The following is a 15,623-nucleotide window of genomic DNA, read 5'->3' as shown; positions in this document are numbered from 1 at the left end:
AAAGTGAGGATCATTGTTAATAAGCGCCATCGGTCGCCCCTTTCTTTGCCGGTGAAGCGTCTGTTGGTCGCGGAACAGACACTTTCCTGGGATTCCCAGTCCGGGAATTGGGTGCAAACCTCGAGGGAGAAGTAAATGGGGGAAAAGAGACATTCCCACAGGAAAGGGGGGCAGCTCAGCCTCAGTGACGTCACTGGGGGTCAACTGATTTGGGGCAGAGTTTGGGGTTGGAGTCAGTTTTAGGGTCAGGGATTAGGGTCAGGGATTAGGGTCAGGGTCAGGGAGGGGAGGGGCTGCCTGTGTCGGTGTCACAGCTACAGGGTCCGGGGAGGAAACACATGCGGTCGATATTGATTATCGATCAGGTGTGGGGGGGGGGGAGAGGGGGCGGTGTCTGTCGCTCTTCTCTCCCCGAGTCCCTCCCGGACCCTCCTCCGGGCGGAACCTTTGTCCGGGGCCGCGGGGGCCGCGGGGGAGGGATTTGCGCGCGGACCTGTCATGGCGGCCGTGTGGCGGCGTCTCTGCTCCTCGGCCTCGGCCTCCGCCTCCCGTCCCCTCGGCCTCTGGAGCCGCGTCCGCAGCGGCAGAGTCGGTAAGAACAGCTTCTCCCCCCCCCCCCCCACCCCCGGGGGGTCACAGTCACCTCGGGGACAACCCCCCCACTGGGGGAGGGAGGGAGGGAGTGAGGGGGAGTGAGGGTGAGAGAGAGAGAGAGAGAGGGTGAGAGAGGGAGTGAGGGTGAGAGAGGGAGGGAATGGGTGAGGGTGAGAGAGGGAGGGAGGGAATGAGAGAGAGTGAGGGTGAGAGAGGGAGGGAGTGAGTGAGGGTGAGAGAGGGAGGGAGGGAATGAGAGAGAGTGAGGGTGAGAGAGGGAGGGAGTGAGTGAGGGTGAGGGAGGGAGGGAATGAGAGAGAGTGAGGGTGAGAGAGGGAGTGAGGGAGGGAGTGAGGGTGAGTGAGGGAGGGAGGGAGTGAGTGAGGGTGAGAGAGGGAGTGAGGGTGAGAGGGAGGGAATGAGTGAGGGTGAGGGAGGGAATGAGTGAGGGTGAGAGAGAGAGGGAATGGGTGATGGGATGAAGGAGAGGGAGGGAGTGAAGAATGTAGTGACTGTGTATTTTGTGGCCAAACGCAGCAGCCAATTTTCGCTCAGCAACAACCGGCAAACAGCCACAGAGTGAACAACGAATGTCTCCTGAGAGACTGTCGTCCCGGACACCGGGAGAGAGAAACTCCCCCCTCTCTCTCTCTCTCTCTCTCTCCCCCCCACGACAGCCCCGCGGGAGGCCTTTAACATTCCGTCCCTCTCCCACCTGAACAGAGCGCAGACAGAGAGCTCGGTTTAACGTCTCATCTGTTACTAAGTCACGGCTTATATAATTAAGTAATATTTGGTTAAACATGTGGTTTGGGGACAGGTAGGACAACAGGTAAGAGCTTCACTTACCTCCACATCCATCGCCACATCCATAGACAGTGCGTACAACCCAACTCACTAAATGTGCCAAAGTTCCTATTTGTCCATATTGTCCACTCTCTGATACGATGATAACGTTCCTCTGTTTTAAAATCTTTGCACATTGTTGTTGGAATGTCGAAGCTGGACCGACTCTGCACACTTCAGTTAAATCCTTTATGCTTTAAGGTTCGTGGACTGAAAGTCTTCTTCGTGACTATAAAGATGCCTGTAAAGACATTGTAATCGGAGCCAAGGAACGGCCGGTGAGAGCGGCGTTCTACGCGGCTCTCCTCACAGGGGCCGGAGTTTGTGGGCACTACAATCCCTGTGAGAAATCCTTTCGAGCTGCCCTGTTGGATGCGTCCAATCAGCTGGTGGTTCTGTCGCCTTGGGTGCGTAACGGGCGCTCAGATAAACATGTGCAGCGAGTGGTCAAACTGCAGAACGAGGGCCGACTGGAGCACCAGAGTCTGCTGGTTTTCTCTCTGATGTATTCATCCCCCTACGACTGTGAGACCAGTTCATACAACGCACAATGCGAGCATTTAGTGCCACGATGGGTGGACTTTCCTGAGAGGGTTTTAGACGTGGGCTTTTTTGGGAAATGGTGGATCCTTAGTTCAAAGATGACAGATTGGGACATTAACGAGGATGAGTTTTCCCACCTACCTCCTGAGCTGCGGGAAATCTCACCACAGAACCTCAACTCCACGGAAAACGAGAGACTGTTTGAGCTCAAGTTCCAGCCCGTCATTCTTGAAGAGGAGGAGGGGTAGAGTGTGAGGAGATGCTGCTCACTGCTGACAGTCTGTTGCAGAGAAACAAAGCTGAAAAATGAAACTGCTGTATTGAGATGGTTGTGTTGTGGGTGATGTCATTGTTCAAAATGTTGAACCGTGTTACGTTGTCAAATAAAATAATAATAAATAGTGATCCTTGCATTTGATACAGCATCTTATCACGTCTTCGAGACGTCTCAAAGTGCTTCATAGAATGCACTGTGAAGTGAATTGACTGTACAATTTTTGGGCGAAACGCGGCAGCCAATTGCGCACAGCACCGTCCCCACAAACAGTCGTGGATTGAGCGACCAATTTATTATTATTAGAGATAATTTTAATAAAGACAATCTGCCCCCAAACAAAGCCAAAGTGATGGTCAGGAAACTGTAATGAAGCTTCTGTCTGCAAAAATCACTGAACCCAGCAGCCAAAGTGGAGCGAATGTGGCAGAATGTTCCCACCGCCATTCTTAATTGGAGAGTGTTTTGTGTTAACTTGTGCTAAAGTATGTTTAAGCATTCGGTTTCTGCTTCTCTTAAAATGTCACTTTCAAGAGCGTTTCACCAGATGCATTTTTGGGGTCAGGTCATTCCCAACACTGTTGCAGAATAAAGGTTGATGTAGTTGCTGTCTGATCTTCTTGAAGTTTTCCAAATAATACAGTAAAGTTGAGATCAGATAGACTGCAACACGAGTTCAGTGTAGTATGAGTGTAAATGTGCAGTGAGTGTGTATATGAAGTGTACACAAATATTGTCCCCATAATAAAACTTGCAAATAATTATCAAATCATTTGGTATAGAGCCTTATCACGTCGTTGAGACATCTCAAGGCGCTTCATATAATACTGTATACTGTAAAGTGGATTAACTATATATTGTGTGAGCGAATATATAGTATAATAATAATAATCCTCACTTTTGATATAGTGCCTTATCACGTCTTCGAGATATCTCAAAGCGCTTCACAGGATACACTGTAGTGAATTGACTATTTTGTGCGTGAAACAGTATATAGTGTACACAATGTGTATGCAATATATAAACATTGTACACTGTGTGTGTGTACTCTATAAACTACACTATATATGTATACTATGTGTGGACCTTATATACACTGTATAGTGTGGGCTGTGTATTATACACTCTACTGTGTGGGCTGTGTGTATACACTGTACGGTGTGTGGGCTGTGTGTTTACACTGTATAGTGTGTGTGGGCTGTGTATACACTGTATAGTGTGTGTGGGCTGTGTATACACTGTATAGTGTGTGTGGGCTGTGTATACACTATAGTGTGTGTGGGCTGTGTGCATACACTGTATAGTGTGTGTGGGCTGTGTATACACTGTATAGTGTGTGTGGGCTGTGTGCATACACTGTATAGTGTGTGTGGGCTGTGTATACACTATAGTGTGTGTGGGCTGTGTATACACTGTACAGTGTGTGGGCTGTGTATATACACTGTATAGTGTGTGTGGGCTGTGTGCATACACTGTATAGTGTGTGTGGGCTGTATATACACTGTATAGTGTGTGTGGGCTGTGTATACACTGTAAGTGTGTGTGGGCTGTGTATACACTGTATAGTGTGTGTGGGCTGTGTATACACTGTACAGTGTGTGTGGGCTGTGTATACACTGTACAGTGTGTGTGGGCTGTGTATACACTGTACAGTGTGTGTGGGCTGTGTGTACACTGTACAGTGTGTGTGGGCTGTGTGTACACTGTACATGTGTGTGGGCTGTGTATACACTGTACAGTGTGTGTGGGCTGTGTGTACACTGTACAGTGTGTGTGGGCTGTGTATACACTGTACAGTGTGTGGGGGCTGTGTGTATACACTGTACAGTGTGTGTGGGCTGTGTATACACTGTACAGTGTGTGTGGGCTGTGTGTACACTGTACAGTGTGTGTGGGCTGTGTATACACTGTACAGTGTGTGTGGGCTGTGTGTACACTGTACAGTGTGTGTGGGCTGTGTATACACTGTACAGTGTGTGGGGGCTGTGTATACACTGTACAGTGTGTGTGGGCTGTGTGTATACACTGTACAGTGTGTGTGGGCTGTGTGTACACTGTACAGTGTGTGGGGGCTGTGTGTACACTGTACAGTGTGTGTGGGCTGTGTATACACTGTACAGTGTGTGGGGGCTGTGTGTACACTGTACAGTGTGTGTGGGCTGTGTATACACTGTACAGTGTGTGTGGGCTGTGTGTACACTGTACAGTGTGTGTGGGCTGTGTGTACACTGTACAGTGTGTGTGGGCTGTGTATACACTGTACAGTGTGTGTGGGCTGTGTGTACACTGTACAGTGTGTGTGGGCTGTGTGTATACACTGTACAGTGTGTGTGGGCTGTGTGTACACTGTACAGTGTGTGTGGGCTGTGTGTATACACTGTACAGTGTGTGTGGGCTGTGTGTACACTGTACAGTGTGTGTGGGCTGTGTGTACACTGTACAGTGTGTGTGGGCTGTGTGTACACTGTACAGTGTGTGTGGGCTGTGTGTACACTGTACAGTGTGTGTGGGCTGTGTGTACACTGTACAGTGTGTGTGGGCTGTGTGTACACTGTACAGTGTGTGTGGGCTGTGTGTACACTGTACAGTGTGTGTGGGCTGTGTGTACACTGTACAGTGTGTGGGGCTGTGTGTACACTGTACAGTGTGTGTGGGCTGTGTGTACACTGTACAGTGTGTGGGGGCTGTGTGTACACTGTACAGTGTGTGTGGGCTGTGTGTACACTGTACAGTGTGTGTGGGCTGTGTGTACACTGTACAGTGTGTGTGGGCTGTGTGTACACTGTACAGTGTGTGTGGGCTGTGTGTACACTGTACAGTGTGTGTGGGCTGTGTGTACACTGTACAGTGTGTGTGGGCTGTGTGTATACACTGTACAGTGTGTGTGGGCTGTGTGTACACTGTACAGTGTGTGTGGGCTGTGTGTACACTGTACAGTGTGTGTGGGCTGTGTGTACACTGTACAGTGTGTGTGGGCTGTGTGTACACTGTACAGTGTGTGGGGGCTGTGTGTACACTGTACAGTGTGTGTGGGCTGTGTGTACACTGTACAGTGTGTCTCTCTCCGCCCATCCCCCACTCCCGCAGTCCCGGGGCGGCGCATGCGCGGTGGCGTTTACCGGCGGCTCTTTGTTGCTGAGGCCGGAGCCCGAGAGTCAGGTACCGCCGCCGCCCCCCCCCCCCCCCCCCCCCCCGGGCCCGGGCCCGGCCCCGCGCCCCCCACCCCCAGCGCCGTGTGTGTGTGTGTGTGTGTGTGTGGGGGGGGGAGCGGGGAGGCGGTGTGTGTGTGTGTGGGGGGGAGAGGGGGAGCTGTGCTGCCGCTGTGGGCCCCGCCGCCCGGGAGATGGTGGCGCATTCGGGCCACAATTAATGACTTTTATATTGCGATTAATTCAAAATACATTGTCTGGCGGAGGCTCCGGGGCCGCCGACCCCCCGCGCTCTCCCCCTCTCCCTCTCCCTCTCCCTCTGTCTCTCCCTGTCCCCCTCTCCCCCTCCCCAGGCTGCCCGAGCGCGGGGGCCCCGCAAACAAAGCCAAGCAGCCGCCGTCCTCGCCCTCACTCACACTCACTCACATAATACATTCACACATAAACACACACTCAGATACACTCATAACTCACTCAGATACACTCACACTCACACACTCACTCACACTCACTCAGATACACTCACACACTCACTCAGATACACTCACACTCAGATACACTCACACTCACTCAGATACACTCACACTCAGATACACTCACACTCACACACTCACTCACACTCACTCAGATACACTCACACACTCACTCAGATACACTCAGATACACTCACACACTCACTCAGATACACTCACACACTCACTCAGATACACTCTCACTCAGATACACTCACACACTCACTCAGATACACTCACACACTCACTCACTCACACTCACTCAGATACACTCACACTCATAAACTCACTCATTAACACTCACACTCAAACTCACTCATTACTCACTCAGATACACTCACACTCATAACTCCCTCAGATACACTCACACACATAAACTCGCTCAAATACGCTCACACACACACACACATGTATACACACACGTACACACACTCACTCACACACGTATACACACTCACACACATGGTCACAGTAATTCATTGCAAAAATAAACTTTTTCCAGCCTTGCAATCCACCCCTTGAAAATATTTGTTGTGCAAACTGTTAGCAAAAATACAAATTATGTGTTCAGAAGTTTTTATCCAAACTATAGCAGAGGCGTTTGCCTTCTTGTTTGTGAATGAATTGATTTGAGTGTTTTGATAAACATGACAATGTGCTGTGCACTTGTAGTTTCTTAACTTATTTAAAATATATAAATGTTCTTGTTACTGTACTTATGGATAGAGATAAGGACCGGTGTTGGGGATTGTTTTGTTTGTGATGTGTGGTATCAATGACAGATCCATTTATTTCTGGGTATCTGTGTTGGCTGTTGAAACACAAGTCCCTGAATCTGCTATTTGCTCAATTTTTTTAAGTCCAATTTTGACTTTTCAAATGAATGAATGAAGCTGGTGGCATGGACGTTGGTGTGTTGAAAGTTAGGAGTGTTTTTAGACAGTAGGGACCTTCCAGAAGATTATCAGCTCCTATTTCAAAGGCTTGGAAGTTCCGAGTTGGCTATTCACAGCTCATTGTAATTGATGTTTGAGCAATCCATTCCTTTGCCAGGCTGGGGCATGGGACTGCAGCCCCTCTCTCTGAGGTACTTAAGATATCCTTACAGAGCTTGCCTGTTTAGGCTGATTGTGGGTGCTATCTTGAAGATAAGTCTTTTGAAGTTAGGAGCTGTTTGGTTGCGGTCTGACAGATCCCTGCGCTCCCCTTGTTACTCATCAAATTGGCCATCTTTCACGTCTGAGCTCTAAGACAGTTGTCTAACTGGCTAAGAGGACACCTGTAACCAAATCTTATCCCGTTTTCACCTGATGACCACTTATAAACATCTGTCACTGGATAATGATCAGGAGAGGAAATCCTGGCCGGGAATCTGCTATTCTCCTACTCGAGCCTGGGGACAGAAGTTGCTTGCTTTGTTCTGGTTCGGATTAATTAACTCAGAACAGATTAAGGTTCAAACCTGCCTCCTTCTGGCCTGAATGGCTCAGTACTACACCATGTGGTGCATTGACCAACAATGAAACTAGGAGAGGTTTAAAACGATATATAAAATAAATCACTTAACCAGGGTGTTGTTTGGGAATGCATATTTCATTCACTGTTGGGTGGGTGATGGAGCTGTAATTGCTGTGATCTCTTGGATCCATGGCTGGGGTGTTCTGCCCCAACAGTGGGCCAAAAGCCAAATCCCAGTGCGTGTCTTTCACTTGGTGGTCGATGGGTGAGGTTTCTGAAAAAGTTGCATTAACGACTAGAGCCTCAACATGTAATGTGTATGTATATCCGCATCGTCCCTGTAACAGTCCAGCCCAGTAACTGGCGGAAGCTCTGCATTGTCGCATGTGCCATCCTTTGGATGAGGTGATTAAACAAGGTCTTGCTCTGTCTCCTGTGTAAGTGCTCTGGGACGCTATCCTGCGTGAGGGCGCTATACAAATGTAATCTTGTTGTTGGTTATGCAAATGCAAGTTGTTGGTCTCTTCCAATGAATGCTAAAGATCTCCTGCCACTATTGAACGGTAAAATTGTTATCAGGAGTGTCATGGTGACTGGAATTTTAGAGTGACGTGTGTTTCCCGGCGATGAGCATAAGGACTGATTCATTGTCTGGGACTGATTTCAGGGTTTGATTGCAGAGAGACTTGGCTATCCCCGACACTGTCGAGGGGCTGCAGGAACCACAGGGTGGGCTGGTCAGGAACAGGAGGAGGTTATTCAGCCCACTGAGCTTGTTCTGCTCGTTTGTTAAATCGTGGCACATTTCTTTTAATCTTGTTTATCCACTTCTCACTTTTCGCTGCCTGAAAGGGTGGTGGAAACAGATTCACTGACAACTTTCAAAAGGGAATTGGATAGGTACTTGAAAGAGAAAAAATTGCAAGGATATGGGGAAAGTGTGGGAGTGGGACTGATTGGGTAGCTCTTCTGGCACAGGTACGATAGACCTCCTTCCGTGCTGCAATATTCTATGATTCTCCATTTCCCTTAGTGTCCCTGGCCTTCCCAATTATTTATCTCCTTCTTAAACACCCCATTGATTCCGTCTGTGTGATCAGTCTGTTCCACGTTTTCGCAGGCGAAATGTTACTGGAACCATTATCATATTTAATAACTGAAAGCTCTGTGCCTGTGTTGTGATGTGTAAATGCCATGTGTTTTTTTTGTGTGGCGATTGTTGCCATAGGAACGGGGAAAGTGGTTGATGAGCTGGTACAGAGATAGACTTCTGACTTGCTGTGTGAGAGAATTCTTCTCTTCAGTGGCCTGAACAACAAGAGTTTGAATAAAAAAAGCCATTGGTGGATTAACAGCCACTTGGGCTATTTCTCAGACAGGCAGAGGAGCATTAGAATTCTAGAATGTTCTGGCTCGGAGACTGGATGTCCATCTAATCCAGCCTGTTTTTCTCACCGTCTCTGCTCCTCGCTCCTTTAAATGCCACTGTAACTTGATCCTGTTCAGATGGGCTTTCAAGATCCCATAGCGCTATTAGAAAATAGAAGGGAGTTTCTCTATTTTCTGGTGAACTCGTTCTCAAGATAAATTGGTCATCTCTTCCTGGCTGTGCTGTGCTGTGTGTGGGACCTTGCTGTATGTAAAATGGCTGCTGCATTTGCCTCAGTCAGTACAACTGATGATCGTCTAATGGGTTGTATCAAATATAAGATATTTATTAGGTCAGGGTATCAAGGGATATGGGGCAAGGGCAGGAAATTGGAGTTGAGGTACAGATCAGCCATGATCTTATAGAATGGCAGAACAGACTCGAGGGGCTGAATGGCCTCCTCCTGTTTCTATGTTCCTGTATGTTCCAATGAACAGATCTGCTGTAGTCAGTGACATCCCGTGATCTTTGGAAATTAGTAATGTGCAGCCAGAGTAGAGCTAAAAATAACTGAGTGGAGGAGAGAGAAACTGTGTGCGAGCAAGGTTTTACTTCACTGTGAGACTAGCTACAGCTGCTGACAAATAATTCAACTGTGTTTCATTAAATTATTGAACAGTAGACTGAGGGAGAGGTGTCTGTGATGGTGTGTTGGGGTGGAGGAGGAAAGGGAGGATCTCACAGACCTCCCAGTAAAGCCAGTATCTAGATTGAAACTGAAATGAAATGCTCAGACCAGAAAGATCGCTTGTTTCAATCCCCGCCCAGTCTGTGCTGAGCTAATGGCAAACAGGGCAGTAATCAGGGTCATAATTGGCCTTAGGTTAGGTGGGGGGGAAAATCAAAAAGGATTGATGCTCCTGATTTCACTTCAGTGATTCCTGGTAGAGAATGCATATACAGTCTGTTGGCTTTGGATGAGGAGCTTGTCAGCCTGGCTGGGTTGGTGGGACTCATCTCTGGGTCAGAAGATTGTGGATTTAAGGCTTATTTAAACACATTCAAGTGCTCCAAGACGCTACCCAGAGTGAAGGGCGCTATATACATGCAAGTTGTTGTTGTAGTCCAGGCTGGGGTGTTGTAGTCGAGGGATTGCTGAATTGTCAGAGGTGCCTTCCTTCACGGGTAGATATTAAGCTGGAGCTCCTGTCTATGCCCGTTCAGGTGGACATCAAAAATCCCGGGACACATTTGGAAAAGGGAAGAGGTTTTCTCCTAGTGCTGTAGTCTGCACTGCAATCCTCCAGATAATTTGGTCTTTCTCTTTATGTCTGTGTGTGTATGGGAAAACTTGCTGTGCACAAAATGGCTGCATTGTTCGCTTATAACTACAGTTACTACAGCTGACAGTAATTCCCTGTGAAAGCATTTTGAGACGTTTTGACGTTGCAGGCAAATCAAATGTAAGAATTATTATTGTCTGTGTCACATTCTCCTCCCTCTGGTTATTTTTCATGGGTGAGTCCTGTAGTGAGAGTGAAACCCTCTCTGATCACAGCTTCCTGATGCTAGATATTAATTTGGCTGTGACATGCCAGGATATGTATTTTGCCCAGCAGATGAAGTGGAGTGAGAGGTTCTGTGTACAGCTCTCAGGGATGACCGTTGAGGAGACACAGATGCAGTGTGAACAAACCGACCACACGTCAGTTTCAATTCAGGCCAAACAATCTGCATTTCTTCTCACATCAGTGCACAGCCTGTCACCCCACCCCCACCCCCAAATTCCAGAGCACCAAATCACTTCCCATTCAATTCCCTCAAACAGAATTCCAGTCAGCAGCTCACAGCTTGCATCCCACTCCTTGGTATGTTTTGCCCACAAAATATACAGTCACTACACTTTACAGTATTTTCTGTAAAAGCGCTTTGAGACGTCTCAAAGACACGATAAGGCGCGATAACAAATGCAAGGATTATTATTATTTGGTCAAATTTGTATCCAGTATGATTGCTCACAGCTCTTTGCAATGCTCAGATTCTCACCTGGAGGACTGGATCAGTCCAAAATAGAAACAACAACAACAACTTGCATTTATAAAGTGCCCTTCACGCTGGGTATCGTCCAGGACGCTGTATAACGAGCTAAACAAGCAGATCGCTCAATCCCAGGTTCCCCCCCCTCCCTCATAGATAGATTGGTTTAGGGGAGGGGGTTAGAAGGAATTTCTTCAGTCAGGATGTGACTACAGTACAGTATTAAGGGCTACAGAGTCGTTTAAAAGGGAAGTGGATAAGCACCTGAGCAGTAAATAATAATCCTTGCATTTTAATGTAACACCTTCGCATGTCTTCGAGACGTCTCAAAAGAGCTTCACAGGATACACTGTAAAGTGAATTAACTGTATATTTTGTGGGGTGAAACGGATCAAGCTATGTAGCGAGAGAACCCGCAAGTGGGATGGATTATTGTTTAGAAGAGCAGGCAGCAGAGACTCAGACCCCATGATCTGAATGACCTCCTTCTGTGCACAAACTGTGTTCCTTCCTCACACGTGCCTGGCTCTGTGGAATAGCGGGAGGCAGAGGAGCTGGGGAAAGTCTGTGGAGCGGCGAGCACTGATTGATCACCTTGTTAGGCAGCCCCGGGACCAAGTTACGCACACGTCAGCCATTTGAGCAGGGCTAGAGAGAAGCCCAGCACTGATGCCCAGAATGACTGATCAATACAGGGAGAGCATTGACTGGATAACGTTCTCTGTCTTTCAGGATAAAGAGGCGACTGTTGAGAGACCTCTCTCTGTTGGATAACATGTCAACTCCCGATCCTCCAATGGGCGGGACCCCTCGCCCAGGCCCCTCTCCTGGCCCAGGGCCCTCCCCTGGGGCGATGCTGGGCCCCAGTCCTGGCCCCTCTCCCGGCTCCACACACAGCATGATGGGACCGAGTCCTGGACCCCCGTCCACAGGCCATTCCATGCCCCCCCAAGGACCGGGAGGATATCCCCCTGACAGCATGCACCAGCTCCACAAGGTAATGGGCCTCCATTATACTATCGTCCCAACTGTTGTGTTTATCTGTTAATAAGTAGGTTTAGGAATAAACCACATTGGCAAAACGCAAGCTCCGCTTGGCATTCAGTCTTCTCTTCACCCCGTCTGTAGCTCAGTGTCGGGCAACCACTCCTTTATCCTCATTCCTGTGTCTCCTGCTGTAGCTCATCAATCACCCAGTTTTCTCAATAAAGAGACTCAGAGTTCACTATATTTTGTGTTGGTAGTGAAGAATCCTCCCAGCTGTTGACGTAATGTCGGATGGGATGGTTCTGGATGCAAACTGCCTGCACAAAGCTGCTCTCTGGAGTGAGAGTGAGGTTCTGATGTTTCTGAAGACGATAGTGGGGTGGCGGGCGGGGGGAGAGGGAATTTCTCCTTGCACATGTTGTTTGTGCCGTTTCCCCCCCCCCCCCCCCCCCATCCAGTCTGTGTGCTGGCCATTGGTTGTGTTCCCTCCCTCGGCATTCATTCCCAGGCTAAACCAGGAAGAGAAGAAGGTAGGTGAAGCATGGATCCTGTGTCAGTAGCGAAATTGCACTTTGTTGAAGTCAATTTTAGTGGCATCAAGTTCATCGCAGTCGCTCATACTCTCCTGTCTCCCATTTAACTTACAGGAACCACTGCATCTCTCAGTGTAACTCTTGATGTACACGTTGCTAAGTTGTCAGACAGTGAGTTATTTGGATCTGAAATGCATTGCCTGAAAGGGTGGTGGAAACTGATTCGATAACAACTTTCAAAAGAGAAGTAGATGGATATATGGGGAGGACAGATTTGCAGAGCTATGGGGAGAGAGTGGGGCAGTGGGATTAATTTGGACAGCTCGTTCAAAGAGCTGGCACAGACACGATGGACCGAATGGCCTCCTTCTGTGCTGTATGATTCTATAAGTGTAAAACACTCCGATAGACCAGCCCTCTCTCTGTACATACACGCACATCCCAGTCACATGCTCCTGATACACCACAAATAATCCCTTGGTGTTCTTTGGTTTGCGAGAACTGTTTCAGGGAATTATTGCTCGTGTATTTTAAGTTGTATTTTTTTGTGCCGACATGAACGGTTAATGCCTGGCTGTGTTCTGCTCCTTATCACTTTATAGCTCATTGCCATTGCTGTTTGAGAGGGTGACTTTGACGTTCTGCGGCACATGCCACCAATCCACAGACTGTAAGCAGGATTCTTTCTACTCCTCAGCTTCTGCAGTGTTGCAGGCTACCGAGCGTTGAGGGCACATTCTCTCTCTCTCTCACTGATTCCAGACGTTTCTCTGAACTCCCCCGATGTTGCATTTCACGTGCAGTACGTTGAGAGAGTCTTAACGGTGCTCTCTGCACCGGCCGTTGTTTTTTTTATATATAAAACAATAAAACAAAACAAAACCTTCAAGGCAACTGCTCTGGCTCAGTGCTTTGGCTGCTGTGTTTGCTGCCGAGTCTTCCTCTGTAAACCTGCATCTGTTTCCTGAGTGCGTGGCCCGCAGAGCGGTGTGTGAGTGAGACGGATTAGATTGTGCAAGCACTTGTGCGTCTGTGGCTCTGTGCCGGAAAGGTGAAGCCAGCCAGAGCCAGCATGTGCTCTGTTGTTTGCAGGCCATGGAGTCCATGCACGAGAAGGGAATGTCTGATGACCCTCGCTACGGGCAGATCAAGTCTATGGGCATGAGATCCGGGGCGCACAGCGGCATGGGACCCCCACCCAGCCCCATGGAGCAACATTCCCAAGGTAACTCAACAGCGCTCGGAGGTTCATGTGGGGGGATGGTTGATTCACCTCCCTCGTGGAGGAAGAGTGTAAAGTTCTCTAGGAGTGTCCTTGTGGCCACACTGAAATCTCAGGGTAATGAGTTGCTCATGGAGACCTGTAACTCAGTGGTTAGAGCACTCGCCTCACAAGCGAGAGACTTGGGTTTGATTCCCAGCAGGGCGAAACATTGGTCAAGTTTCCTTACTCCACACGCCTCTGCTTACCTAGCAGTAAGTAGGACCCCGGTGGTTAGTCAATTGGCGGATTGCTTTTCCCGGGGTAATAATTCCTTCCAAAAAAAATTGCTCACTCAATCCACGACTGTGGGGACACTGCTGTCCGCAATTGGCTGCTGCATTTCGCTCACAAAATATAAATACAGTCAATTCACTTTACAGTGTATCCTGTGAAGCGCTTTGAGACGTCTCAAAGATGTGATAAGGCGCTAATCAAATGCAAGGATTATTATTATTATAGACGCTGTATCAAATGTAAGGATTATTTATCAACTTTAATCGCAGGCTACCCGTCCCCTCTTGGAGGCCCAGAACATGCCCCGAGTCCTGTACCTGCCAACGGCCCCCCAACGGGACCGCCAATGCCTTCTGGACCGGGAGGAGTACCGATGGATGGTGGAGACCCCCAGAATTTAGCACAGCTAAACCGCGGCCCGTCTCCTTTCAACCAAGGTCAGCTGCACCAGCTGCGGGCTCAGATCATGGCTTATAAGATGCTGGCGAGAGGCCAACCCATTCCCGATCACATCCAGCTGGCCATCCAAGGCAAGAGACCCCTTCCTGGTGTCCAGCAGCAAATGCCATCACTGCCTCCCCCCTCTGCCTCCGGGACTGGAGCTGGGACTGGGGCCACCCCGGGAAACTATAATCGGCCACTCGGTAAGTAACCAGCGTGCACACGCGTTTGATTCCTGGGCGGGTCAGGTCAGGGCGAAACGTTGGGCAAGTTTCCTCATTCCACACACACACACACACACACGCCCCTGTTCACTTAGCAGTAAGTAGGAACTTGGTTGTTAGTCGATTGGCGGATCGCTTTCTGGCTGTGCGCAATTGGCTGCTGCGTTTCGCCCACAAAATATACAGTTAATTCACTCTACAGTATATCCTGTGAAGCGCTTTGAGACACCTCGAAGACTTGATAAGGCGCTATATCAAATGAAAGGATTATTATTATCATGGTGCTGTTCACACGTGTAATGCTGAGGACCTACTTTTGACTGACATACATATTGCTTCTGAACCTAACACTAATTCCTTTATATCCTTTCCGCATAGGAGAAACCAGTCTCAATCGACCACTACGCTCCAGTGACATGACAGCCCTCAGTAAGTGGGAAACTGGCACAATGCTGTGTTGATAACAACAGCAGCAAATCACATTTACACAGCGCCTTTCACCACAGGAGGACGTCCCAAAGCGCTAGACAATCAGGGATCCGTATCCGAGCTGGTCGATGGGAGGGGTGGAGGGTGGGGAGGGGAGGGGTTGGAGGGTGACAGAAGACTCGGTCAAAAAGGAGGGTCTTGAGATGGGTCTTGAAGAACATAAAGGAGGTGGTGAGGCGGAGGGACTGTGCTATGAAGTCCCAGAGGACAGAGGGGCTGGAAGCCCACCTACGGGGGATGTGAAGCAGCCAGAGCCCCCTGAAGGAGGGAGTGGACATGTTGGGAGGGAATTAGGAGGTCACAGAGATATAGAGGAGCAAGGCCGTGGAGAGCTTTTGATGACAGTAAAATTGGGGGTTCCGGACATTGGAGGCCAATAAAGATCAGGGGGTCAGAGGCAGCAGCTGTCGGAGATTCCTTCACGTATTGCTGTCCATCCTGCAGCACTTGTAGACGTGGCGGTTGCTGCTGGAATTTTGATTTGTGTTCCAATTTTTGCGATTGCTACAAATGACACCTCTAATAAACCTCCTGTAGGCTCTTGTGGTTCAGACAGAGATAAAGGGATTGCATTCCCGCTTCTATTTCAGATAGGTGGCGTTTTATTCTCAGTTATCCCGGCTTACATTCCTCTCAGGAATGTGAGGTAAATGTGAAGTAATTGAGATG

At 48.8% G+C, this 15,623-nt stretch overlaps 2 protein-coding genes across 2 annotated transcripts in view; both read left to right on the top strand.

The window, feature by feature from the left end:
• Positions 1-480: 480 nt before the first annotated feature.
• Positions 481-2,388, top strand: timm29 (translocase of inner mitochondrial membrane 29). The gene is made up of 2 exons (XM_007907101.2): positions 481-592; positions 1,642-2,388. The coding sequence occupies exons 1-2, from the start codon at positions 499-501 to the stop codon at positions 2,229-2,231; spliced, it is 684 nt and encodes a 227-aa protein (XP_007905292.2). The 5' UTR covers positions 481-498; the 3' UTR covers positions 2,232-2,388.
• A 3,007-nt stretch (positions 2,389-5,395) lies between these two features.
• Positions 5,396-15,623, top strand: part of smarca4a (SWI/SNF related, matrix associated, actin dependent regulator of chromatin, subfamily a, member 4a) — a 31,754-nt gene continuing 21,526 nt past the window's right edge. The window contains exons 1-5 of the mRNA XM_007907102.2: positions 5,396-5,416; positions 11,515-11,779; positions 13,395-13,527; positions 14,070-14,444; positions 14,844-14,894. Coding sequence (XP_007905293.2) covers positions 11,558-11,779; positions 13,395-13,527; positions 14,070-14,444; positions 14,844-14,894 — 781 coding nt within the window. The 5' untranslated portion in view covers positions 5,396-5,416; positions 11,515-11,557. The remainder of the gene's footprint in view (positions 5,417-11,514; positions 11,780-13,394; positions 13,528-14,069; positions 14,445-14,843; positions 14,895-15,623) is intronic.

Source organism: Callorhinchus milii, unplaced genomic scaffold (assembly GCF_018977255.1).
Source record: "Callorhinchus milii isolate IMCB2004 unplaced genomic scaffold, IMCB_Cmil_1.0 Scaffold29, whole genome shotgun sequence".
Taxonomy (NCBI): domain Eukaryota; kingdom Metazoa; phylum Chordata; class Chondrichthyes; order Chimaeriformes; family Callorhinchidae; genus Callorhinchus; species Callorhinchus milii.
This window is presented reverse-complemented; position numbering and strand designations above follow the sequence as displayed.